Genomic DNA, 27967 nt, shown 5'->3' with positions numbered 1-27967 from the left:
TGAATAGTTTTTGTTGTAGAAATGGGGGTTAGTAGAAGTTTTTCTAAGTGATTTCTTTTTTTTTCAAAACCATTGTTTTATATTTTAAAATTTTATTTAAATGTTGTATGTAACAACTGTTGTCATGCACTTTTTCAGTTGCACTTGAAATAGGGGCTCAAGAATTTTAAACTAATTATAATGTTTCGGTTCGGAAAATGGGAAGTACATGCCTTTTGTTGTTATTACCTATTAATCTATTTCCTTTCGAGATTAAATATTTTTGTAATTTAAACCTAATATATATATTTAATAGTATTGTATAGGAAACGATTAAATTAAGTTATATACATCTGGAATTTGGACTATGAATTTGGACAGAATGAATGTCGAAGTGCTTTACGTGAGTACCTGACATGATGCACTATCCCACGGTGGTGTTGATTAACAACGGTCTACCATTGCTCCTGAATCCTTCAAGAACTCAGGTGGCAATTTTTGTACATGTAATGGGTCAGTCCATGTACAATAGAGTGCTCCAAAAAAAAACTAAGTTTCGAATTTTGCCCGTTCCCCCCACTAAAATTGTTCTACGGGTTATAAAAATAAGACCTGCAAAAATTTAGATCAATTGTTGTGTATTTTAAATGAAACCTTTTGTAAATTTATTAGTCCACATATTTCTAAATAAAAATCCAGAGTTCCATGCAATTTTTACGCCTTTAACCCATAAACTTTAAAGGTCAAAGGACAAATTTTGTAATATTTTTTTTAATGGAAATTAGTCGAAATTGTTTCTATTTCTAGGTAGATTATCACAAAACTTAAGAAATTTATTTATTAACAACCGATATTTACAATAATAGTGAAAAAAATTAATTAACCCTATAACGGCCTTGGGGTCAAAATGACCCCGATGTTTTAAAAACATGCCCATTTGGACATATTTCAATAAAACCCGTTTGCAATCCTATTAATTCATCTTAAAAAATTTAGGCTTAAACCTTTTTGATTATGGTGTCAGAACCAGTTAACGTAATCCTATTGACCTAATTTTTTGCACGACTTATTTTTATAACCCATAGAACAATTCTAGTGGGGGAGGGCTTGTAGGATAAATTTTTTTCCTTCATACAAGTTTGGAGCACTCTAATGTACAAGCACTTTGCTGAAATACTCGAGCTATCTAATCTCTGACCATTGATGAACCACTGCTTAACTTCCGAGATGTAAAGTATCACTTCCGTTCACAACCATGCAAATGGGATGACCTCTGTTGATTCGGCAACAGCACCTAGAGACCTAACCGGTGGTCCGAACTACGAATCCATCAAATAAGCCGAGACTTTGTTCTTACTCACAGGGACACCCTGTGGTAATTCTGATATGAACAGAGTATACTCTGAACATATCTGGACAAGAAAGGAAAACCTTTCATCCATCATCATACAATCCAGCACACATCTCATTTACACGACACATTCATAAGAGAAAAACATACGACACATTTATTATAGGTAGACGGGTGGATGAGGCATGCCGTACCCCACATTCGCCCCGTACCATATACAATTAATACCGACTCATTTCCAACGCTTAGTCCCACAGTCACTTTTCTATGGCGTATCTGTTGTTTCGGCAACAGCACGGAACTTATCCCGAAATATTGACTTTATAATGCATCAGTCTTTTAACCGTCACTTACTCTCCCCGCGAATTTGGGCTTAAACCACAACCACTACGTGTATCCCGAAGGAACCTCAACCAACAGACCAGCCAGGACATAGTCTTGCGGGCAACTGGCCACCCGTAGTACCAAATTATGCAGTGCTCTGGTCTGACCTCTGGCAATCTATGCAAGGACTAAGTGAAGCTGTAGACTGTAACCAACTTTTCAGTCCCGGCCAGACTGAAGGTATTGGCCACCTCTTTATACCCCGGGATTGCAATAACACCAAGGCAGAGGTCTCGCCAAGGTAACATACCCCGGGGGGCGTATGTTACCTTGGCGTTCATACCATACCAGACACAGAATATGAAACTTTGAAATACTGATCCCAGAATTAATATCTTTGCCAAGCGCAACTTTAGCGATAATATTGGTAGGAAACAGTAGCTACACTTATGGCTCTAAATTAGGGGACAAAGTGGGCATGGGATTCTATATTGAAGAACAAAACATTAGCCTTCAAGCAGAAGTCCGAGCAATAACGAAATGCGTAAAGTAGATTAGAATAAATATGGCGCCCACATGACTTTACATGTTCACCGATAGCAATTTTCCCGATTTCAGATGGTAAAGTTAATTCTAAAATCGTTTAGGAGTCATAAGAAGGCACTAATTGAATACTCATCCAATGGTAAGATTAGAATCATGGGTACCAAACCACTCGGGAATATTCAGCAAGGAAAGAGCGAGTATAATAGCTTTAAAGGGAAGGGAGCTTGATTTAGTTAACATAATGAACGCAAAACTATTTTTCACAACGAGGTAAAATTAAAAATAGGATTTTCGCAAAAATATAATGCAAATATGTTGGGATTGTTATTATTTCAGATATAAAATCCCTCACAAACATTGGTTGGAAAATTCTTAGAAATAACGCCTAGGAAACAGAGTTTCTGAACTGAGTATAATCGTTAGTGAATACTGTTTTTGTTTTTATCCGAAAATAACTTGCCCTTTGTAATTCTTTGGAATTGAGAAGGATGATCAATCACTCTAAAGTTTAGAGTCTAAACTAATCACTACGAATTTAGTACATATCGAAATATGTATCATATATGATCAAGCAACAAAATTACTATATATGTTTGTAAATATATTTTTTTAATCTAGCCTCATATAATTTCCCAGGACTCTGACGTTCATTTATAAACTTGCTATTTATACTAGTAGAACGATTAAATTCAATTAAAAATAATTTTATAAAAATCAAAATCTCTATGATATATTATATAGTAACGTCCATAATTGATCCTAATCCCCACATTACAACTTCTACAAATAATCAGTTTATTGTTAATATTATGAAAAAATTCAACAAAAATTATGAAGCCACTAGAATTATATAGAATTCAGTCCATAATTGACTGCATTTTTCGAAAATCTCCCAGATGTTAATATTAACATCATACTACCCAGCAGTATTGGGTGGCAATGTGGAAGTAGTTATTTCTACGGGTTACCATTAGCCACAAGTTGGGAGTCTAACTCGCGGTTACATATTAGTGAAATGTTGACTCACCTGGTAACTGATAGGAATGATGATGACGAAATGAATCACCCAAAATATTTTAAGAACTATAAACAATAAATACATTGACAACAACTATTCATTTACATTAAAAAATTCCAAAAATGTAGCAGTTCAATACCTGCATTCCAATTATTAACAAACAACTTCAAAACAAGCTAAAATTAATAACAAATTATTTTAAATACATTAATAAATAAATACATTAGCCTCTCAATTAGTGTTATTCACAGGAATTCCCGACACATCAAATTATAAGTTTGGTGCTTTTGGGAAATTTAGGGCGAGTTTTTCTGATAAAGATAATCTTCATTCTTTGGTTAAACCTGGTTTAATATATGTTTCGTGTTGTTCAGTTATCAGTAAAGTTACTTATTATCTTAGTTTAACTGAGTGTAATTGTCCAATTAAACTCAAGTTATAAGTAAGAAAACACAATTAACAAAAACAATAAAGCAATGATTTCGGAAGAACAAAAACTTAATACTTTAAGTAAATTGCAATTTTCTGATTTGTTTTGTTTTATTTATTATTGTTTTTAATGTTTATTTAACATTTTTCCAAAATTTTCAATTTTACAAAAGTATTGTTTGCAAAAAACAGCTGTTCATTGTTTATGTTTTTGAGTGAAAAGTTGGCAATACTAACAAACTTAACTGAGCTTAAATCTAAAACTGAAAAACACAATCATCGGTTAAAATTTGCCTAAATTTGTTTCGAGTTTAATCCAACAGCAAGTTAAGCCCAGTTTAACTGAGGAGTAAGAAACCCGCCCTTAGACGTTTAAGGGCGGGTTTTTCTGATAAAGATAATCTTCATTCTTTGGTTAAATCTGGTTTAATTTTTTTTGTTTATGTTTTTGAGTGAAAAGTTAACTGAGCTTAAATCTAAAACTGAAAAAAACAATCATCGGTTAAAGTCCGCCTAAATTTGTTCCGAGTTTAATCTAACAGCAAGTTAAGCCTAGTTTAACTGAAGAGTAAGAAACCCACCCTAAGTGATTTTCGCATATGGTCCTTGTATGAGATCTATGACCAATAGATAGATCAAAAACAAATTCTATAATACACAAACAAATATTAAATTTAAACACATTTATAAGCATTTTAATTATGCTTTGCACAACATACTTTTTATTTCATAAATAAAAAAAACTCAAAAGCAAATGAAAAGAAAAATTAAAGAAAACCAAATAAAGAAAAAACTAAAAGAAAATGTTATAAAATACTTTAAATCACTCTACAACATAGATAAAATAACGCCCTACAGGTATTGAGTTACCATTCTCTTCCACCAAAGTAATTTGCTGTTTCTCCATATCCAGTAACAAAGAACCATCGGTCAAAGGAGTTTTTCCCTTTCTGAAGTCTTGGAATTCGGGTAATTGACGAGGTCCCAAAACGGGATCATCATAGCGCCAGATTTGCAGAGTAGACAAATCAGCTGTAAATGATAATAAAACTAAATAAGATAAATGAAAACAAAATAAAAAACGCAAGTAATATTTACCTTTAAAACCCAAAATTTTGCCTAATTTTTCACGCAGCGTTTTAACCGTTTCACCTTCGGAGACAACAGTGTTGACTTGAAACAGGCTAGATCTCTCAACGGGATTTGTAAATGTAACAGCAACATGAGGAGCAACGGTGAAAGCAATAAAGGGACTGCCAGGTCTTACTTCTTCTCTTGTCTTTTCGGGTGCCGAAGGATCATCGGTGTATTTTACTTCCAAAGCCTCTAAATCTAAAGTATTCTTCAAATACTCCAAGTTGTCAAGCAAAACTTGACGTTCATCAAATTCAAGATTAACCGCCATGGCAGCTAAACCTTTACCACTTTCCACCTTTTCACGTATCATTTGGGCGAAGGGCATAACACGTTTCATGAACTTTTTCAATTCCTCCTTCTTTTGCAAAGTGGCAGCAATGACCTTATTGTCAGGCAGTGAATTGGTGGGAGTATACAATTCTCTCATGGTGTCAAGAACACAACATTGCCATGGAGGATATGTTTTGGCCACCCACACTAAGGCTCTATTGGGTTTAACGGAAGTGGGATCGACAGCCTTTTCCTTGCCACCTTTACCTTTGACTTGCAAAAGATTTTTCAAATTCAAACGGAAGGAATGAGCAGCTTCCATCAAATATTCCGAACACATAATATCAATTTCATTAATAGCACCCACCTCTGGCCATTGGGCATGGAGTATGGATTGTTTGTTGCCCAGCAAACCCCAAACATGTTCAGCCACATGAGGACAGATGGGAGCAATGAGTAAAGCTTGACGGCGTATGAATTCGAATACCAAATCCGCGTGCATACCATGTGTACCGCACAATTCACGGTATTTATCTCTGGTCAGTTGAAGTTCATAGAAACCAGTACGCAAAGCCTCTTTGAATAACATTTTCTTGTAGTGTTCATCAGTTTGTTTGGTTTTCAAATTCATTTCACTAATGAATACCTTATCGTTGAAGGTATGATGATGACCCTTGCGCATAGCAGGACGTGCAGCCAACATTTCCTTGACCCACTCAATAAAGGTGTACAATCGCAGAATACCAGAATCGGCGGTACTCTCTACAAAGTTGGCATCCTCTACACTGTCACCAGCATCAGCCAAACACAAACGCATGCCATCGGCTGAGAATTTATCGACGGCTTCATGTAGTGTTAGGAAATTACCATCAGATTTGGACATTTTTGATGAATTCAAAAGCAAATGACCATTGACACGCATACCCTTGGGCCACTTAGTTTCATCATTGGGCCATATGGCAGCATGATTGTAGATGGAGAATGTTAAATGATTTTGTATTAAATCCTTTCCAGATACTCTCAAATCCATAGGATACCAATATTCGAATTCTCTTCTCAAAACATCCAAAGTAGCTTTTGGCACCTTTGTTGTTTTGGGATAAGGAGTCTCCTTAAAGAATACATAATCCCAAACCTCGGGAGTCATATCCTCGGCTTTAATGCCCAATGGACTGGGTTTTTCACCACGGAAAGAACCACCTTGCAACAAGTGAACCACGGTATAGAATGCCATGTAAATGGTAGAGTCAGACAAAGATTCTATTAGCCATTGTTCATCCCAAGGTAGTTTGGTACCCAAGCCATAAGTACGCGAACAGGCATATTCATGCAGCCAATTCAAGCAATGTTCAAAATTATTACGGGCTTCATCATGGAATGTTTCCATTTTTTCCAAAATCTTGAAAGCCTGTGCCTGCCATTCTGCTTCGCCATAGTTCAAATACCATTGGTTGCACAAGGCCACCACACATTGATCACCAGAACGAGAAATAATGGTCTTTTCGGGTTCATAGTAAATGTCCGCTTCCTTAGAGTCGACCAATTGCTTCTGTAAGTCTTTCTTGACATCCTGCACCTTTTTACCCTTGAACTCACCCACCAACATAACACCATCATAGAATCCCTTAAGATAACACAATTCCTTGGCCTCAACCAATTTGTCTTTGTCGTTTTGGGATTGAATTTTCAACAATTCGTAGGCATATTTAGCACACATATTGCCCAAAGTGGGTACCTCAATAATGGAAATGGGTTCAAAGGGCAAAACCATTTCATCGGTGAGGCCATACTTTTGTCTAAAAGCTTCCTTCTTTTGCAAATCCATTAAGGCAGCATAATCATCGGGAGAATCAGATGGTACAGAGGTCACTACACCAGTACCTTTGTCCTCCTTAATGGACAACATGGGCAAAGTGTAAATGACTTTGTGTGAGGTTAAAGGTGAAGACAAAGGTGTACCCATAAGATCTTGTCCCGTCAATTCGGCCAATTCAACAAATTTACCCTCTTCAGCGGTAAAACCTTGATAGGACATATTTCTAGCAGCACGTCTAGTGCTGATCCAAACCTCATTGTTACGTGTAGTTTGCCAAGCAATATACTTAATGTCAGGATGCAACCAACAATTAGTTTGGCCATACATGGTCTCAGGTCTTAAGGTGGCAGCTACCAAATATATCGGCTCTTTGATGGCACTAAAAGAGTTATCTATGTATAAGTTTCACATTAAAAAGAAAGATTTTTTTTAATTTACCTTAGTTTAGCGGGTTTTTCCAAGACTTTCATTTTAATTAAAGTATATTCTTGTGGTCCTACACCTTCTCCCGTGGAACGATCATGATCCATACAAGGTTGTCCATCCTTGGGCGAATAGATGGTGTAGCGTTTGCCATACATAACCTTGCCACGATTCTTCAGGTGCATGAACTGCCAGCGTACAAAGGAGTCGTAGAAGGGATTGACATCGGTGGTTATGAAAGTTCTACGCCAATCAACCTAGAATAAAAATAATTTTAGTAGTTATCCGGTGGTCGTAGGTTCAATTTATATCAGAGATGCTGGTAAAGGAGCGCGTAAAAGGCCTAGTAATCTCTAACTAACTCAGAGTTGATTTCATATCTTTTTGAGGCTTCCTCATCAAGAATATGCTTGTGGCAATTGAGAATCATTTGTAATATTCATTAATATAATATTCCAAATTTTTAGCTTCTTGTGATTTAAAATATCTAAGGTTTATAATTAGAATAAAAAATCGTTACAGCTTTCAGATTATGAATTGAACAGTTTTGAAACATGTTTATATTGAAACTAGATATCTACTAAATTTCTGATAATACCGCGTATACTTAGCTTTACATATACATGTATCTCATAAATGACTCATCAACATATAGATGAAGCCCACTTTTACTTATGAAGTGAGTAAACAAAAGAACGCACACTAAACAAAACTTCCCTAAATCTACGTTATAATTCCACTAAACAAAAAACCTATTTCAATTAAATAATTCAATACTTACATGTACACCAATTCTCTTCAAATCCTTAACAGCCAAGGGAGGGAAATAATTTAGCCAATGCTCAGCATCAGCGAATTTTTTAATTTCCTCATCTTGTAAACCCAAACTTTGCATAATTTGCCATTGATATTTGGCCGAACCAGTCTTAGCCACAGCCTTACTCTTCTTACCCTTCGATTTATCCTTTGGCACATCGGAAGTTTCAACAGGAGCAACCTCTACCGTGGCAACTGGAAATTGTGGTGGATAACCAAAATCTTCCATTTCACGTTTCAATTTATCGGCGCAGGCCTTAATAGGCATGCCGGTACAATGGAAACCGAAAGGCCACAAAACACGTTTACCCTTGGAACGGTGATAGCGTATAGCAAATTCAGCCTTTGACAATGAGAATGTATGACCCAAATGCAAACGGCCATTCATATAGGGATATGGAAAAGTTACAAAAAATTTCTCATCTTGAGATTTTTTTGGCTCTGCCGGGGCATCGATTTCATGTAGATGTTCTTGTTCCCAACGTTGTTGCACTTGCTGTTCGATCTTCTGTAAATATTCCACCTTAAAGGTGCCTTTACGCTCCACATTAGCCTATAAGCAGTAAAAAGAAAATGTTTACATTTCATTTATAATATTCCTTGTAAATTACATCAGCCAAACTAAGGGAATGTCTTCTGGAGAAAATCATGACGACAAACACTCAACCACACTTCTTTGTAAAACTAATTCTTATGAATGAATCAAAATATTTGTCGAACATTATCCACAGCTTGTAAATTGTTTGCATGTACTTACCATAATGTTATTGTAGCTGCGCACTTGCTATTTTTTGAAACAATTTATTAAGAATTGTTCAAATTTTTGCTATAAATTTAAACAAAATCTTGTAACAAAAAGTGCAACGTGTTGTTCCACCAAAAAGAACCAAAAGAGTTTTGACATTTTAATAAGCGGTTTTTCTTTGCCAGTGTGATCAACGTTGCCAATTTTAAGATTTTAAAAAGCACCGTAGGAAAGTTAGCTTTGGGAATTTACATTAATTATAATTATTATAATATATTATTATAATATATTAATATTAAAATTTTGAAATAAAACTTATAACAAAAATTTTACTTTTTTTAGCTTTTTAAGGTACTAACCTGATTATAGACTATATACTAGACTATGTATATACAAGACTATAGACAAGGCTTAAGACCAGATTATGGACTTGACTCTAGACTTTACTATAAACTAAACTATGGACTAGACTATAAACTAAACTATGGACTAGACTATAAACTAAACTATAGACTAGACTATAGTTTAGACACAGACTAGACTATTGACAAGACTATAGAATAGAGTAGATATTAAAAGTAATTGAGTTTGAAAATAAATCTTGTAAAATGATTTGTACAACGAGAGGAATAAATAAAATATTATTTTATATACAAAAATTTCCTCTTCCGGTAAATAATACAGATTTTTATAATATTTGCTTTCAAAATCCCAATTTTTATACCCTACACCACTATAGCGGGGAGGGTATTATACGTTTATGCTGATGTTTGTAACATACAAAAATATTGGTCCAATATCCACCTTAAAGTATACCGATCGATTCAGAATCTTTTTTGAGTCAATTAAGACATGTCCGTCCGGCTGGTTGGCTGTCCATGTAAACCTTGTGCGCAGGGTACAGGCCGCAATTTTCAAGATAATTTGATAAAATTTGGAAAAAGCATGATTTTGGGCACAAGGACAAAGCCTATTGAAAATGGTTGAAATCGGTCCATTACTTCACCTAGCCCCCATACAACCGTACCTCCCGATTTGTACTTTTTATGCCATAATTACGTCAAATATTCTATTATCTCTCTGAAAATTGGCACAAATAAGTTCTATATAAGTATAAATGACACTGCAGATTTTCGTAAGGATCGGCCCTTATTTGACCCTAACCCCCATACAAACCCCCCCTTCAAAAAATGTCTTAAACGTCTAAAATTTACTTGTAACCATTTGTATCGCAATGAAACTCAACAAAACTAACTGTTATTTAAAAATATATCCTTTCCCAAATTTACCGAGGATCGGCCCATATTTGACCTATATAAAGACTCATTTAGAAATGTTAGTTTTTTATCAATAAATTGCTTAAATATTTTGGAATTATGGTAATATTCAACGTAAAAGTTTCTTAAAAAAAAAATAAAAATTTAAAAATATATTCATGGTGTAGGGTATTATATGGTCGGCCATGCCCGAATATACTTTCCTACTTGTTAATATCTAAGTTCTTGTTTTATTATTAAAAATCGTTGAATATTTTTGAAAATAACTGTATACTTTGTCGGCCAACAACGATTTATAAAACTGAAGTCGTTGTTATTAGTATGAAACGGCGTTAATATTTGTCAGCGCAGGACTCTGGAATCAGCTGTGTTGTTAAACGTTTTCTAGAAATTTAAGCAAACATTTTAGAAAATAAATATTAACAAATAAATAAATTAATTATATTAAGCAGAGAAGTAAAATAAAATAAACCGGCAACATGTCTTATATGTTACCTCACTTACACAATGGCTGGCAAGTCGATCAGGCCATTCTATCTGAGGAAGATCGTGTAGTGGTAAGTAAATGTTGCTCGTAAAGCCTTATTTACATATGCATTTATTTTACAATTTTTGTTATTTTCCCTATAGGTCATACGTTTTGGCCACGATTGGGATCCGGCCTGTATGAAAATGGACGAAGTCTTATATAGTATAGCAGAGAAAGTGAAAAATTTCGCTGTCATTTATTTGGTGGACATTACAGAAGTTCCTGATTTTAATAAAATGTATGAATTGTATGATCCCTGTACGGTTATGTTTTTCTTCCGTAATAAACATATTATGATTGATTTGGGTACTGGTAATAATAACAAAATCAATTGGCCTCTAGAAGATAAACAAGAAATGATTGATATTGTAGAGACAGTATATCGGGGTGCCCGTAAAGGTCGCGGTTTGGTGGTATCACCTAAGGATTATTCAACAAAGTATAGATATTAAGGAGTACTAGTAGTATTTAAGATATTTTAGTTTTTTATTAGTATTTGGTAAATAAAAATAAAGAAATTTAAAAAAAGTGTATTTTGTATCTTTATTTTAAATAAAAAATAAAACAACTTTTTTGATGATTTTTTGTAATATTATTTACTGATTTTCTTTATTAAATTGTTGCTAACATTTACATTAATGGTTTTCTTTTTGTTCATATTATTTTGTTTTTTCTTTTTTCGAATTTGTTTGTTTTTCTTTTGTTTTAAATAACATTTAACTAAAATTTTACTCATATATGTTTTTTTTTTATTTTCTGTTTTATTTAACTTAAACGAATTTTAATTATTTGTTGTTTTTCTCTTATTTTTTTTGTTTGTGTGTTTTTTTTCTTGATACCCATTCAACTAATAATAATTATATTGTTAGTTGTTTTATATGTTTTTTATTAATTATTTTTAATTTTACTTAAATTATAATAATTTTTTTCTTTGATTTTGTTTAAAACTATTTCGTAGTTATTTGTTTTATTCTTTAGTTATTTGTTTTATTCTTTAATGTTTAAAGAAAAAAATGTATGTAATTATGGAAAATATTATTTAAATTATTAAAATTATAATACAAATACATATGAATGTAATTAAATTAATTTAATGGTGTTTAGATTTTTTGCTTCAATTTTTTTTAACTTTCTTATTATTGAGATAACAATGTTTGTTTGCTAATTTATATTTTATTTTGTTAAACTATATAATAAATGCCTTAACTGATTTTCCTTAATACTGTAGCATCAATCATATTATTTTTCAAATTTAATTTATTTTATTTTAAATAAATTATAGTTTTTTTTTTATAAAATTTCACACCATGTTTTTGTGATTTCAGTTTTTAACAGGGAAATGTTTTGGAAATATTGAAATTTTTAACATTTTGTTCTGAAAATTCAAATTGTTTTCTTTTTTTTTTTGTTAATTATTGGCAAGAACTTTCTAAAAAGTAAAACAAATTAAGGAAAATTCTTTATAAATTGAACGAGTTATTAAAAATTTCGCCCTCAATGGTTTTATCAGAGTCTCAAATAACTCTTAAGAGTTATTCTTATTTTTCGAAGATTTTAAAAGCCTAATGACTTGTATACTGCTTAGGGCGAGTTTTTCTGATAAAGATAATCTTCACTCTTTGGTTAAACCTGGTTTAATATATTTTTCGTGTTTTTCAGTTATCAGTAAAATTACTTATTATCTTAGTTTAACTGAGTGTAATTGGCCAATTAAACTCAAGTTATAAGTGAGAAAACACAGTCTATAGACTAATCTATGAACTAGTCTATTGGATAGTTTATAGTCTATTAACTAGTTTATTGACTACTCTATTGACCTGTTTGATGGACAATAGAGTAGACAATTCAATGGTCTATTGGAAAGCCTATTGAATAGTCAATGGAACGATCTTTTGACTAATCATTGCACAAGTCTATTGACACAATTTGATCAGATGCTCTTATTCATTATCACTTATCAATGGTTTATGGAAACAATTTACGTAAAAATCTGTTTAAAAATCCTTTGATGAACATTTTAACTAAAACTTATTGACGTTTCTCTCACAGATGTATTTATTGATTTATTGATTAGTATCAATTTTAGGGACTTCACAATATATATTTTTTTGTTTTAAATTTAAGTTTTCATTAATTTTCATATTACATTTACAATTGTCTTCTTCTTTTTTATAAAACATACATTGTTTTGACAACAAACAGTGAAGTTTTCTGTTCTTTTGTGTGGCAACATTGTGAAGTTTAATCTTGTACTGAAAAACATCAGATTCAATTTATTTTTAGATTAACTAATCTAAGTATTAATTGGCATTTGATTGCCAACTCAAAAACCCTTAAATGTGGTTTTTAAACGTGTTAAGGTTTTTAGGACCATTAGTACAAGTCGGAAAGAAACTAAAGTACAATTGCAATAACTTGAAATGATTTTTCTGCATTATAAGAAAAAAGTTAAACTAAGATAATAATATATTACCTTTAGTTAGGGCGGGTTTCTTACTCCTCAGTTAAACTAGGCTTAACTTGCTGTTAGATTAAAATTTGGAACAAATTTAGACGGACTGTAACCAATGATTGTGTTTTTCTAGTTTTAGATTTAAGCTCAGTTAACTTTTTTTAGTATTGCCAACTTTTCACTCAAAAACACAAACAATGAACAGCTGTTTTTGCAAACAATGCTTTTGTAAAATGGAAAATTTTGGAAAAATGTTAAATAAACATTTAAAACAATAATAAATAAAACAAAACAAATCAGAAAAATGCAATTTACTTAAAATATTAAGTTTTTGTTCTTTCGAAATCATTGTTTTATTGTTAATTGTGTTTTCTCACTTATAACTTGAGTTTAATTGGCCAATTACACACAGTTAAACTAAGGGCCAATCTTTAGGTGGAGGATTAGGGATTAAATTAAATTAATCCTCGAAAGTTGTTTTTGAATACTCAATCAGATAATTTTGTTAAGCTAGTTTAAGCGTCCAATGGAGGTGGTTTAAACTTGAGCAAGAAATGCAAAAGTGTAAACAGCTGATGCCAAAAAAAAATAATACAATTTTTATTAAAATAAACATTAAAATTTTTGATTTATCGATTAGTATAAACTAGGGAGACTTAACAATACATATTTTTTTCTTAAATTAAAGATTTCATTCATTTTCATATTACATTTACATTTGTCTTCTTCTTTTTTATAAAATATGCATTGTTTTGATAGCAAACAGTGACGTTTTTTATTATTTTCTATGGCAACACCGCAAAGTGTAATCTTGTACTCAAAAACATCAAAAGGTATAAACATCAGATTAAATTTATTTTTAAATTAATCTGATTATTAATTGGCATTTGATATATTAAAGCAGGTTTAACCAAAGAATGAAGAATATCTTTATCAGAAAAACTCGCCCTTAGTGCCGAATTGTAATAAGGGACCTTATATAAAAATTTACAATTTGTTTTCGAAATTATTTGTTAATGAAAAAAAGGGGAATAAATTAATTTTAGAAATTTTTAAAAACTTCAGAGCTCGATTTATATTTTCAAATATAGATTTATCAATAGTAGGGTCTAATGATTTGTCTATAGTTTAATCTTTAATTTCGTATATTAATGGTTTGCCATTAATATACGAATATTAATAAAGAAAAACTAAAATAATATAAAGTATGACATGAAAAGAAAGATGGCGTAAATTATTAAAAAATAAAAGTTTGATATGAAAATAAAGATGGCGTAAAATATTATAAAATTAAACTCGATTTGTTTTATATTAAAAAAATGCTTCTTAAATTATATTCAGTTTTATATAGTAAAATGAAAATTTTCTTATAAATTCTTCTTAAATTTGGAAAATATTTCGATTAATAAATAATTTATTTAAATTTATTTCTGTTGATCATTTTTTCTCACCATATAACTTAAATTCTATATAATTTTCTTTTTTAATATTAATATTACTTTTTCTTTATCAAACAATTGGTTCCACTACATTTTATGATTTTTTTAGTTTTTGTTTATTTTAATAAATAACTTTTCTTTTATGGTTTTGATTTTTTTATTTATAGATTCTAATCATTGAACAATTCTTAAATATGAGACTACAACATTTTTTGTTTGTTTTATATTTATATTTATTTTTAATATTAATTTATTTTATAAGTAACTAATAATTATGTTTACGATCTTCATTCAGCATTTTTTTATTTAAAAAGAAAATAATAATAAAACAATATAATTATTTATCAAATTTTTATTTATTTTTTTATTATAGTTTTTGATTTATTTTCTTAAACAAAATTTATTATTTTTGAGAATATGTCTACAGTTTTAATAGTAGACAAGCTTGAGTAAAGCTGTTTGTAGTTTTGTAAAAAGAAAGCTTTTAGAAAAACTCAGCTTAAAAGTTATTATTTGGAAATTAGAGCTTTAAATTATTGTATAATTTTGAATAAAACTTTTTCAAAAAACAGGCTTTCATTTTTAAAAGCTTTCTTTTTTTTTGTTAGAAAAAGCTTTTGTTCAAAACTTAGCTTTTTTTCTTTTTAAAAGAATTTTCTGCTTGTATTGTAATTCTCATTTGGTTTATTGAATTTGGTACAAAATAGTTTTAATATGTATGTTTGTATGTATGTATGTATTTGTTTGTTATTTTATTAATTACAAATTAATATTTCCTTGCATTTTTGTTTTTAGAGATGAAACAGACTATTCAGGTTAATTTTTATTTATTTATTCATTTATTTAAAAAATAAGTTCCTATTTATATTAATTTATTATGTATTACAGATTTTTTGATTAATTTTTTTCTTTATTTAGTAGAAAAATAGATGCTTGATAGGTGGGATGATTTTAGGAAATTATTATTATTTTTTTTTGGATTTTTTTTTATTCATACTACTTTTGTTGGCTGTTCTTAGTTTCTAAAAAATATTTCTATAATTTATTTTTTTTATTTTGTATGAAGTGGTATGAAAATATTATTATTATTTTTTTTGTTTGTTTAAATTTCTACATTAGTTTTCTGTTGTTTATTTATTTTTATTATTATTGGTGCATTTTTTTTTTTGGTTTGTATTAATTTGTTTCAGTATTTTTTTTTAAATATTATAAAGTGCTTTTTGATATTTTTTATTTTATCAGGTATATGAGTTGCAGTAGAATTGAAATGTTGTATATTTTGGTATTTTTGATTTACGTTTTTAATGAAAAATTTCTTTTGAACCTAAAGTACATATGTGTGGTATGTGGCAAACAATTAGAAAATTGTAAAATAAAAATCGTATAAATGCTCTTTGGAGAGATTAAATTTTAGTTTCAAAATTTAAATTTTGTTAATGAACCTTCTAGATCCACAGGAGTAAATTGTTTAATAAATTCCGGCAACTGGACACTATAGTCTATAGTAATATGTAAATAAATAGTCTCGATTATAGAGAGGCTTTTAGTTCGGTTAATTAAATAGTCTAGAGTATGGGATTGTACTGTTCTCTCGGTTAAACTATATACACGACTATAGACTATTCTATAGTCACGACTATAGACTATAGATTATTCTATAGTCGCGACTATAGACTATTCTATGGTCTATAGACTATTCTATAGTCACGACTATACACTATTCTATAGTCTAGAGACTATTCTATAGTAACGACTATAGACTATTCTATAATAACGACTATACACTATTCTATAGTAACGACAACAGACTATTCTATAGTAACGACTATAGACTATTCTATAGACTATATACTACTCTATAGTCATGACTATTTAAAAGACATGGCTATAGACCATTCTATAGTCTATAATAACTATAGACTATTCTATAGTAATGACTAAAGACCATTCTATAGTCCATAATGACTATATACTATTCTATACAAACGACTATAAACTATTCTATAGTCATGACTATAGACTATAGTAACGACTATAGACTATTCGTAAGTAACGACTATAGACTATTCTATAGTCACGACTATAGACTATTCTATAATCACTACTATAGACTATTCTATAGTCATGACTATAGAATAGTCTATAGGTGTGACTATTCTATAGTCACACCTATAGACTATTCTATAGTAACGACTATAGACTATACTATAGTCATGACTATAGACTATTCTATAGTCAAGACTGTAAACTATTCTATAGTAACGAATATAAACTATTCTGTAGTCACGACTATACACTCAAGACTATAGACTACTCTATAGTCAAGACTATGGACTATTCTATAGTCACGACTATAGACTATTCTATAGACTATATACTACTCTATAGTCATGACTATTTAAAAGACATGGCTATAGACCATTCTATAGTCTATAATGACTATAGACTATTCTATAGTAACGACTATAGACCATTCTATAGTCTATAACGACTATATACTGTTCTATAGTAACGACTATAAACTATTCTATAGTCATGACTATAGACTATTTTATAGTCAGGACTATAGACTTTTCTACGGTCTATACTGACTATAGACTATTCGTTAGTAACGACTATAGACTATTCTATAGTCACGACTATAGACTATTCTATAATCACTACTATAGACTATTCTATAGTCATGACTATAGACTATTCTATAGTCACACCTATAGACTATTCTATAGTAACGACTATAGACTATATTATAGTCATGACTATAGACTTATCTATAGTCAAGACTATAAACTATTCTATAGTAACGTATATAGACCATTCTGTAGTCACGACTATACACTATTCTATAGACTACTCTATATATTCTTGACTATAGATTGTATAGAATAGTCTATAGTGTAGACTATTCTATAGTCGCACCTATAGACTATTTTATAGTCTCGACTATAAACTATTTTATAATCTGGACTATAGACTATTCTATAGACAGGACTATAGACTATTCTATAGTCAAGACTACATACCATTCTATAGTCAAGGCTACAGAATATTCTACATTCACAAATATAGACTATTCTATAGTCACAAATATAGTCACAAATATAGTCACAAATGTAATCACAAATATAGTCACAATTATGGACTATAGACTATTTTATAGTCATGACTATAGACATATCTACAGTCACGACTATAGTCAGTACTGTAGCTACGACTATAGCATAGTATCGACTATAGATTGGTTTATAATCTCGATTATATATACTTAAGTCAAGTCTGGACTATAGACTTGACTTAAGTCCTAACTGTAAAATTGTTTTTTTGTTTCGGCTATATACCAGACTATATTTTAGTTAATAGCCTCGATGTATTCTCGACTGATATATTTTCTCGATTAATTATTGGTCTATAGATTTAACTATATGTAGAATAATCTATAGTCTATATTATAGACTAATCTTAAGTCTTAACTATGGATTAGTCTATAGATTCGATTTTAGGTTATAACTATAGCCTTGATTGTAGACTACTCTATAGTGTAGAGTCTCAGCTACAGATTAATCTAAAATCTAAACTACAGATTGGTTTAAACTTTAAAGTATCGGCAATGGTCTGATCTAAAGAATCGACTAGAGACTGGTATACAGTGTCGATCATAGAGTAGAGTATAATCTCATCAATAAATTGGTCTATAGCATCGAATATAGACTGGAGTACAATCTCAATATATATAATGACTATTTCGACTTTCTATTTTAGTTGTCACTACTAATAGTGTAAATATTACTTTAATTAGTTGGTCTTCAGGACAAGTTATTATAAATAGGTTTTTAATTTAATTAATACTCCTGAATAAAGCAATTAGACAATCTTTAATTCAAAATTTTCATATTGTTTAACTAAGAAACCGTATAAAGAGAAACCTTAGAGTAAAGACACATAAAGTATGTTTGTATGTGTAATGAAAGTAAAAGAATACGATTTTTTTTAAAGTAGATTTTATCTAACACAGAGTAACAAACAGTCTCTTGACTAATATATCTATATATATATAGTTTTTTTTAATTTTTTATATTTTAATACTTTATAAATTATGATCATATTAAGCGAATATTTAAAGAAAAATCTAGAGTGTATTAGGTTAATTATTTCTTTAAATATTCATTAAATAAGATTTTTTTTTGAATAAAAAAGGAAACCAAAATTTTAACTAAAATTTTGCATGGCAAAATAACGATTTTTTTATTTTTCAAATTTATTTTTTTAATACTAAAACAATAAAAACAACATCCAAATTTGTTTTAAATATTTTAACTTTTTCTTTGGTTTCTTACTTTCAACTACTAACGTTGTTATTTTTTTTTTACTTAAAAGCTAAATGTTTTGTTTTTTTTTCAAAAAGGACTTTTTTGTATTTAAATACTGACTGATTTTACTGCATTCAATTCTCCATTTTCACTAATTACTAATTAATAGACTAATTAATAACACTGTGTGACAACAAAATATTACACAACATATGACCAGAAGCAACTTGTAGGTCTAGTTGAGTTAAACAGAATTAAGAATCTTTCTCAATGTTGTCGATCTTTAAATTGTTTATCTTCTACTCCTTTTACTCTAATGATTAGAGTCTAATCAGATCTACAATCTGCACTAGATCACATGTAGAGTAAATACATTTTTTTTGGTAATATTGTCACACTGTGTAATTATTATAATATAATAAAAATTAACAACAAGCTCTTCTTTATATATAAAATTAATTATTTAGATTGTTTTATTTATTAATTATTATTTTTTTTTATTTATATATAAATTCCTTATTAAATTGCACAGAAAATATGTATTTATCCCTTATTATCATGATGAAAAGTATGAATTTATTTTGCAGGTTTTGATTTACAGAGCTGTAAAGGAATTTATTTATTTTGGGGGGAAATGAAGTGTAATTTAAAAAATTTAATAAAATTTGACAAATGATTTATATTTAAACTTGTTATCTATAGATTAATAAATATTTAAACTAATTTTAAATTTATAACTTTAGATTTATTTTAATCCTAGTTAAACTAGTTAGATTAGGGATTAAATTAAAATTAATCAGCGAAAGTTGTTTTTGAATACTCAATCAGTTAATTTTGTTTGCTAGTTTAAGCGTCCAATAGAGGTGGTTTAAACTTGAGCGAGAAATGTAAAAGTGTAAACAGCTGATGCCAAAAAAATTAATACAATTTTTATTAAAATAAACATTAAAATGTTTGATTTATCGATTATTATAAATTATGTGAACTTAATAATACATCTTATTGTTTTAAATTTAAGTTTTCATTAATTTTCATATTACATTTACAATTGTCTTCTTCTTTTTTATAAAACATGCATCGTTTCGATAATAAACAAACTCAAAAACATCAGATTAGATTTATTTTTATATTTACTAATCTTATTATTAATTGGCATATGGTTGCCACCTCAAAACCCCGCTCTTAAAAGTTTAAATTTAAACTGTCATTTAAAGCGGCAGTTTAGACAAAAAGACACAAATTTAAACTGTAAGTTTAAAACACAAGTTTAAGCTGTAAGTTTATGATACAAGTTTAAACTGTAAGTTTAAAACACAAATTAAAACTGTCAGTTAAAGCGGCAAGTTTAGACACAAAGACACAAGTTTAAACTGTAACTTTAAAACACAAGTTTAAACTGTAAGTTTAAAACACAATTTTAAACTGTATGTTTAAAACACAAATTTAAACTCTAAGTTTAAGGGCGGGTTACTATTCAGTTAAAATAGGCAAATTTACTCGAACTTTAACCGATGATTGTGTTTTTCAGTTTTGTATTTAAGTTCAGTTAACTTTGTTAGTATTGTCAACTTTTAACTAAAAAATATAAACAATGAACAGCTGATTTTTGCAAATAATACTTTTGTAAACTGAAAAATTTTGGAAAAAATATTATATAAACATTTAAAACAATAATAAATAAAAAAATGCATTTTACCTAAAATATTATGTTTATGTTCTTCCAAAATCATTGTTTTATTGTTTTTGTTAATTGTGTTTTCTCACTAATAACTTAAGTTTAATTGGCCAATAACAGTCAGTTAAACTAAGTTAATAAGTAACGTTACTGTTTTCTGAAAAACACAAAACATATATTAAACTAAGTTTAAACAAAGAATGTATATTATTTTTAACTGAAATACCCGCTCTAAGACATAAGTTTAAACTCTAAGTTTAAAACACAAGTTTAAACTGTAAGTCTGAAATACAAGTTTAAAATGCAAGTTTACGATACTAGATTTAACTGTAAGTTAAAGACGGGGGTATCCCCCGTAATTATAAAGATATAAATCGCTTATTTTAGGTTAATTACGCACATCTTCCATACAAAATTCCTACAATAAACCATCAATAACTTTATTAAGCATTTATGAATTTGGAGACAAGTTTTGATTGTAAGTTTAAAACAAAATTTTAAACATTAGCTTAAACTGGCATTAGCTTTAACTGTAGTTAAAATTGTAAGTTTAAGTTAATATTAGAAATTTAATTAAAAAATTTCTAAAATAAATTAAAATTCCTCTACAGCTCTATCTATCTAAAGTAACTTTATACCGCCATATTAAATAGTCATTTTACATGTATGAATGTATGTATGTTCTCATGTAAAGTGATCTTTAAATGAAAGCTATCAAATGTCGAAGACGAACAATATTAGAAACTAAACAAACTGATATTGTTGATGGTAGACATAGAAAAACTGTTAGCTAGAATAATGTTTCTTTGGACCATTTACGTGATGAACCCGGTAAACTGGGATCACTTGGTTGATCATTCTTACAGCTACGACTAAAGTCCTGATCGGCACCTTTAGTGTGTTCAGATGCTTGTGAGTTCTCGGTCGAACTATCTTCGGTTGGCAAACGGATGAGGGGTAATTCTAGCATTACCGAAGGACAAGGACTGTGTTGTGTTTCGAATGCATAACAATAATCGTCTGGTGTTTGGGGTGTTGAATCGGTATAGGTAAGATTTGTGGCACTGCGGCTTATTGTTATGGGTGTAACAGTGTGTTGATGTTGTTGTTGTTGTGTAGCAGATGATGGTTTATGTTGTAGTATCAGGCTTTTAAGAGAAGAAGGCATTTTTATTAAAGGTTCCTTTGTTTGTATAAAAGAATCGGAAATAGAAGAGGCACAAGGATCATATTGGGTTGATGTTGAAATTGGCAGTTTTTGCTGAGAATGCTGATGATGATGTTGTTGTTTTTGTTGTTGGTGAAGCTGATTCTGATGCAGCTGTAAATGATGATAATGTTGAAGATGATTTGGGAAATGTATTTGTGAGACATCTTCGATACTTACGTGCTGTGAATCACCGTAAGGACTGGAACGACCAAAACTCACAACCGTATTTAAGCTACTGTGCTGGGTAAGGCTAGTGGAGCCCCTCGTTGTGCTACTACCCATTGCTACAGTCTCAGTGCTGCCGCCCGTTATTGCATCGCGTATATCGGCCACAGTGTCTGGGCCCAAGCCCACTTCGGTATTCAGGGTGGAGCAGGTATCCTCCTCTGTGGTGTTTGTGGTGGTAGTTGTAGTTGTTGGCAGACTTTGTGGGTCGCTGTACTGTTGCAGTAGTTGTGCTCGCCGGGGATGTGTTGGAGGACTGTTTGTACAAATAATGGCACCAAAATGGGTTTCCAATGGTGTCTGTTGTTTGGTATCTAATGACGTGTTTGATGTTTGAGCTGTACTCGAGGAAAATTCTTTTAGAGGCTGACCCAGTAAAGCTACGCGATCACTGGAAGACACGCTTATGGTGCGATGACGCTGTAGCAATGATCTACGTACACGCGCACTGGCAGTTATGGGCATACCACTGACAAGTCCCCCTACAGTGGGTGAACTGGTGGTTATTGGAGTGTTGGCATTGGAAACTTCTAAACTGTAACGTTTCTCCAGGGGATATCTCGATGTGGTTGCGTTCGTAGTTCTTCTTACGGTGGCAAGGGGTTCCACACTATCCTGTTGCTTAGTTGCTGTTATCAAACTATCCGCAGCTTCTAAATTTTGATCTTCTGGAAAACTGGCTTCTTCACTGTCGCTGCTTAACTGCTGCATATCTTCATCGGTATCTGCCACACTGTCTAGAAATACCGAATCTTCATCCATAGATCTTAGTTCAGAATCTTGATATTCCAAAGATGAAATCTTAAAGGAACTTAATGATGCCAAAGGGGCTCTCTTATCGGCATTGAATAAAGCCTTGGCAGAAATAGTACCCAAACTGCCACTACCATTGAGCTTATCAATACTTAAGGGGGTGCTATCAATACTTATGCTACTAGAATTGGCGGCATTAGCCGCAGCCTTGGCAGCTGCGGAATTTGAATATGGAAAACTATTGTTATTCTCACAGGCAAATGCCGCTAAACTGGGCGGTGTGTCCTGTTCGGGATATGGTATGCGTGGAAGTTCCATTACCGCAATTTTGCGTTTCACATTAAGACGCAGCTCCTCAGTGGGGGAATCCGAAAAACGGAAGCCGTGATGCACACCCACCGGAGGAGCAGATTGTGCTGGTTTCGAGGCATCATAAATACCTCTTTCAGTCAATGGTTGATTATAGGGATAGACGTCTACGGTGTCGGCGCTTATTGAGTGAATTTGTTGTTTGCGACCAGACTGTGCACTTTCTGGATCATAGAATGCTATACTATGCTTTCGTATAAACTGATTGGAAGTTGTGGGCGTTGCGGCTGCTTTCGATGACGCCAAACCATTGGCATTTGCTGAAGCCGTTGTTGTTAGTGATGTAATGGGTTTGGAGGCGGGTTTACTGGCAGTTGTTACTGTGGCCAGACCTCGCAATGATGTTTCCATTGCTATAGTTATAGTCGTTGTTTTGGAAGCCTGAGATTGCTGCTGCTGTGATGGTGTTGGCGCCTGAGCCATCAATTGTTCGTAGATACTGCGTTCGGAGGGGCAAGGTGATGGCTTTGGAGTGGGCTGTATAACTTGTATATCGGGATAATAATAATCCCATATATCGGTACTCGATGCTCGTGAAGCTGTTGAACATTTTCGCTGTAATGATGGCGGCAGGTTTGACATACCCAACGTAAAGGCAGAAGAACGTCTTTCCAAATAAGAACTGTCAGTGCTGCAGCAGGTCATGGCGCTGCTGCGTCGCGAGTCTTGACCCTGTTTTTTAAGGAGAGGAGAAATTTGTATTGGGATTAAATATGTAATATGACTTTCTTTTAACACATATAGCAACGGTCTATGAAAACTACCATGATTAAGAAAACTATCCCAATTTATCCGTGTGTTCAATGATTTAGATGTAGTATGGGTTATTCAAAGACTTTGTTTGGCTTGCTTTAAGGTTGTTTAAGACTGGCTATGAGACCAGCTTTAAACTTTTTCTAGTTTTTGTTTGTTTTTGTAATTTGTATGGACTTAGAAAAAATTCGTATCCTTTTTGAGAAAATGAGCGAAAGAAGAAAGAGAGAGATATACATATATAGTGAGAAATAGTAAGTTAGAAGAGTAGTAAGAAAACGAGAGATAGAGAGAGAGAGAGAAAGAAAGAGTACAAGAGACACAAAGAAAAAATAATAAAAAAGGAAGTGAAATAAATATTTTTTCTTTCATTGTATTAAGTAAACTTTATTTTAAGATCAGACAACCAAGTTGGAAAATATAAAAAAACGGACTAAAAAAATCGTTAAATGTTAGGGAGAACAACTCCTGAGTAAGAAAAATAAAATAAAGTCAAAGAACTTAAGGAAAGGAAACTGTATAACAAATATGAATATGAAAAAAAGCTGTAAGTAAAAGTCTAGAAAAATCTCATAATAGAGGTTAAAAGTATATCAAAGTTTTCTGATTGTATCATTTAAGCAACTATTGATAGAAAATTCTTGGAATTAGAATTTCTTTTTTTAGAGAATATTTCTTTAGGCAAATTAAGATACATTTGCCTAAAGAAATATTGATTCAATAAACTCTCTTCTATTAAAGATAAGTCATTGATAAACTACTTAAATACCGATAACTTCCTATGAGATTTTTTCAAGACTTTCTGAATTACCCGCCTTAAAACAAACTACGAAATCCATAACAACTCTTACCATTAACGGCACTTCAAGAAACCCCTGTTTACTCTTAACCGAATCCGTGCGCTTATAACGTTTCCCCACATCTTCCATATGAACCGTAGTCTCTCGCTGCTGATAATCGCCATTTTCCAATTCATCATCCGTTTCGACAAAATAGTCATCGGTACCAAAACTACTACCCATAGGGTAATTACTAAATATACGTGACGTCTCGGAACCACTACGCCTTCGACTGCCGGCATAACTACCGCCACCTATACTCAATGCACCCGAAGCAGCTGAAAATGAAAATCTTCTTGGTGGTTCCAGTAAACTACTATAGCCACCGCCTACCGAAGAGAAACGAAAGCCTCTATTAAGCATAGGCGGTGCACTGACATTGCCCAGGGAAAGCATACGTTGACGTCTGTAGAGTATAGTATCATATTCATCGGGATATATTGACATACCGGTGGCAACCATGGCTTCTTGTATTTCACGTTCCTCTTCTTCTTGCATGCAAACAGCGGCAACAGCAGCCATTTTCGGATCCTGGAAATATATATGAAATAAATTTAACAATTGTTTCTTTTTTTTGTGAATTTTCAAAAGAACTTACTTTTAAAACCTTTAAAGTCTCATTTGAGCTACTGCGACTTTTCCACACTATCAAGAACACCATAAGACCAAAGAAACCACCCAAAGTAGCGGCTATACGGACACCGGTCATAACGTCGTAAGTCTCAAAGAATTCCCTACGTATGCGGTCACGTTCCTGTTGATATAATTGCTCTTGTATAGTTGCATTATTCGGAGGCAGGGGTGAGGCAGTATACGGCATATTTTTATTAGGTCTAAACAGAGGTAAAAAAAACTATTATGTTCTGGAACGTGTGGGGAAAGTAAATTTATATATAAAGATCAATCTTACCCAATCGTTGTTGTATAGGCATACACATTACTATGTGTTGTTGTAAATTGTGTACCATCATTTCGTAATGGATATGGCGTAGCAGTAACTGTAGCTGAGGCACTCGCATAACCACCCAAAGGAGTATCAATAAAATGTGTAGCACCCGAGGGCACCGATCTCGCCGATTTACCTTCATTTATAATACTGTTGGCATTTGTACGTCCTTCGAAAGATACTGCCTGCTGAGACGTCTTATATGCGGCGGTGGCGGCTGTTGATCCCGACGACGACAATGTTGACGTATGTGCAGATGTAGAGGAAGAGGACGACGTTATCGCAGCACTATTTGAAGACGACGAGGCAACAGCACGTCGTGAAATTTTTGCCATTTCTATAGGAACATCTTCTGCAAATGATAAATAATGGGAGAAATGTTTTAAAGTTTCTGAGAATAAGGGTGATGCTAAAATTTGGCTATAAGAAATCAATATACGTAGAAGTTGACTAATGAATTAGAAAGTAATTATGTAACACCTTATTAATAACACGTTACTAGACTGTTTCTGTGTAATCGGTAGAGTAATGTAGTGGTCATTGAAAAATATGTTAATAGGTAAGTAGGGGGCGTGGCACCTCCCATATAAATAAAATATATAAATTCGTTAATCTTGGAAAATAATACAGTTAGAAATTTACACCATTAACTTTAACACCCAAGAAAACATTTTGAAAATAAATTGACGGACCTCCATGAGGGAAGCAACACTTCCTATATTAATAAAATATAAAAATTCATTTATCTGGGAAACGAATTACACTAAATTCTTCGAATTTTGCACCAAGAACTTCAATATTCATCTGAAAATTTTGAAGAAAAAAGGGCGGACTTTCATAATGGGGGCTTGAAGCCTCCATATGAAATGAATAGTAAAATTCGTATATCTGAGAAACTATTAGAGCTAAAGTCTGCAAATTCCAATTTGAAAAACTTTGACATTCATGTGAACATTCAGAAAATAACGGGAGGACTATTAATAGGGGCTTTACGCCTCCCATATGAATTGAATACAAAATTTTGTTTATTCTTCAAATTTTGCACAAAGGACTTTATTATATATCTGAACATTTTGGAGAAAAGGGCAGACTGTGAGCCCCATATGAATTAAACAGAAAAATTGAATACAAAATTTTGTTTACCTGGGAAACTAATAGAACAAGATTCTTCAAATTTTGCACAAAGGACTTTATTATATATCTGAATATTTTGAAGAAAAAGGGGCTGACTGTGAGTCCCCAAATGAATTAAGTAGAAAAATTCGTATATCTGAGAAACTATTAGATCTAAAATCTTCAAATTCTACATGAAGAACTTTGACATTCATAAGAATATTTAAAAAATAACAGTCGGACTTCCAATGGGGTCTTGGCACCTTCTATATGAATTAAATAAAAAATTTCGTTTATCTGAGAAACTGTAAGATTTTTTTAAAATTTCTTATCGATTACATTAAAATCTTATAAAAACATTCGGGAAAATTAGCGAATTGTTATAAATTTTACATCTGTAAAACTATTACAGTAAGAATCTTCAAAATTATTTACTGGAGTTTTTTCATTTATTTTGCCTTTAGAGTAGCGAAGCACACTGGGTATAGCTAGTATTAATTAAAATGAAATTTCAATAGTTTGTTTAGAAACATAAAAATATAACGATAATTAGTATGGACTCCTTTATAGACTAGTCCACTGACTAGTCTGTGGATCTATTTACGGACAAGCCAATGTTATAGTAACTAAAGATAATTATTAATATACTATTGACTATGGACTAGTTAATGGGAAATTTCTTATATTTGCCTTTAGAGTGTAAATATATCTAGTTTCTTTTAAAATAATTTTTAACAAATTTCATTGACCCTTTAGCACCTGTGCCGTTGAGCAAAACTTACAACCACTAAATTATAACACAAATTAAATTTAATTAATTATCTTATCTCTAACATTTAGACAGCAACAACAAACATGACAAGACTAATAAATTTAATTTAATCAAATTTAATTATAAAATAAACACATCAAACAATTAAAAAAAAATCGTGCCAAACATATCAGCGAACTTACGACCAAATGTTTGACTAACTGCCAACAGCAAAAAAAAAAATAATTTATACACAAACGGACTGACAAGAATTAAATTAAATAAACTTTAAGAATCGTTTTAGTGGTAATCGGTTGGACGCTAAATTTATTAATAAACGAGAACAAGAATATACACACATAACTTAAAAGCTTTTACTGATCAGCAGAGCTTTGTTAATAAGGCAAACGATATTCATTAGAATTAAGTGACTCCGTGGCGCAACGGTAGCGCGTCTGACTCCAGATCAGAAGGT

The 27967-nt window shown here is 31.4% G+C and overlaps 3 protein-coding genes and 1 non-coding gene across 7 annotated transcripts in view; 2 read left to right on the top strand and 2 right to left on the bottom strand.

The window, feature by feature from the left end:
- Positions 1-4336: 4336 nt before the first annotated feature.
- On the bottom strand, positions 4337-9024 carry LOC111682836 (leucine--tRNA ligase, cytoplasmic). 2 transcript variants are annotated; one of them, XM_023444826.2, is made up of 5 exons: positions 8867-9024; positions 8075-8662; positions 7309-7550; positions 4746-7249; positions 4337-4679 (listed from the first exon to the last, which is right to left on the bottom strand). In XM_023444826.2, exons 1-5 carry the CDS (start codon positions 8867-8869, stop codon positions 4471-4473), a joined length of 3546 nt encoding a protein of 1181 aa, XP_023300594.2. In that variant the 5' UTR covers positions 8870-9024; the 3' UTR covers positions 4337-4470. The 2 variants fall into 2 exon arrangements, with proteins under 2 accessions (XP_023300594.2, XP_023300593.2); XM_023444825.2 differs by lacking the exon at positions 8867-9024 and adding an exon at positions 8721-8858.
- Positions 9025-10479: 1455 nt separating this feature from the next.
- LOC111682834 (thioredoxin-like protein 4A) lies at positions 10480-11240 on the top strand. The gene is made up of 2 exons (XM_023444823.2): positions 10480-10688; positions 10762-11240. Exons 1-2 carry the CDS (start codon positions 10611-10613, stop codon positions 11110-11112), a joined length of 429 nt encoding a protein of 142 aa, XP_023300591.1. The 5' UTR covers positions 10480-10610; the 3' UTR covers positions 11113-11240.
- A 9444-nt stretch (positions 11241-20684) lies between these two features.
- Positions 20685-27967, bottom strand: part of LOC111682832 — a 173729-nt gene continuing 166446 nt past the window's right edge. For all 3 annotated transcript variants that reach the window (XM_046951117.1, XM_046951112.1, XM_046951115.1), the window contains 5 exons: positions 25593-25980; positions 25281-25515; positions 24695-25213; positions 21921-23762; positions 20685-21854 (listed from right to left, as the gene is read on the bottom strand). In XM_046951117.1, the coding sequence (XP_046807073.1) occupies positions 21324-21854; positions 21921-23762; positions 24695-25213; positions 25281-25515; positions 25593-25963 (3498 nt within the window). In that variant the 5' untranslated portion in view covers positions 25964-25980 and the 3' untranslated portion in view covers positions 20685-21323. The remainder of the gene's footprint in view (positions 21855-21920; positions 23763-24694; positions 25214-25280; positions 25516-25592; positions 25981-27967) is intronic.
- Positions 27922-27967, top strand: part of Trnaw-cca — a 72-nt gene continuing 26 nt past the window's right edge. Inside the window, exon 1 of the tRNA in view lies at positions 27922-27967. This exon is cut by the window's right edge and continues 26 nt beyond it. This is a non-coding gene — a tRNA (tRNA-Trp).

This window comes from Lucilia cuprina, chromosome 2 (assembly GCF_022045245.1).
Source record: "Lucilia cuprina isolate Lc7/37 chromosome 2, ASM2204524v1, whole genome shotgun sequence".
Classification (NCBI taxonomy): domain Eukaryota; kingdom Metazoa; phylum Arthropoda; class Insecta; order Diptera; family Calliphoridae; genus Lucilia; species Lucilia cuprina.
The sequence above is the reverse complement of the archived record's forward strand: the minus strand, read 5'-3'. Positions and strand labels throughout refer to the sequence as shown.

Bases quoted from the DNA above. Each gene is read 5' to 3' on its own strand.
- LOC111682834 (XM_023444823.2), top strand. From the start codon at position 10,611: ATGTCTTATATGTTACCTCACTTACACAATGGCTGGCAAGTCGATCAG. The intron at 10,689-10,761 runs GTAAGTAAATGT...TTTTCCCTATAG, and splicing joins CTGAGGAAGATCGTGTAGTG to GTCATACGTTTTGGCCACGA.
- LOC111682836 (XM_023444825.2), bottom strand. From the start codon at position 8,759: ATGATTTTCTCCAGAAGACATTCCCTTAGTTTGGCTGAT. The intron at 7,551-8,074 runs GTAAGTATTGAA...TTTTTATTCTAG, and splicing joins TGAAGAGAATTGGTGTACAT to GTTGATTGGCGTAGAACTTT. The intron at 7,250-7,308 runs GTAAATTAAAAA...TAACTCTTTTAG, and splicing joins GAAAAACCCGCTAAACTAAG to TGCCATCAAAGAGCCGATAT.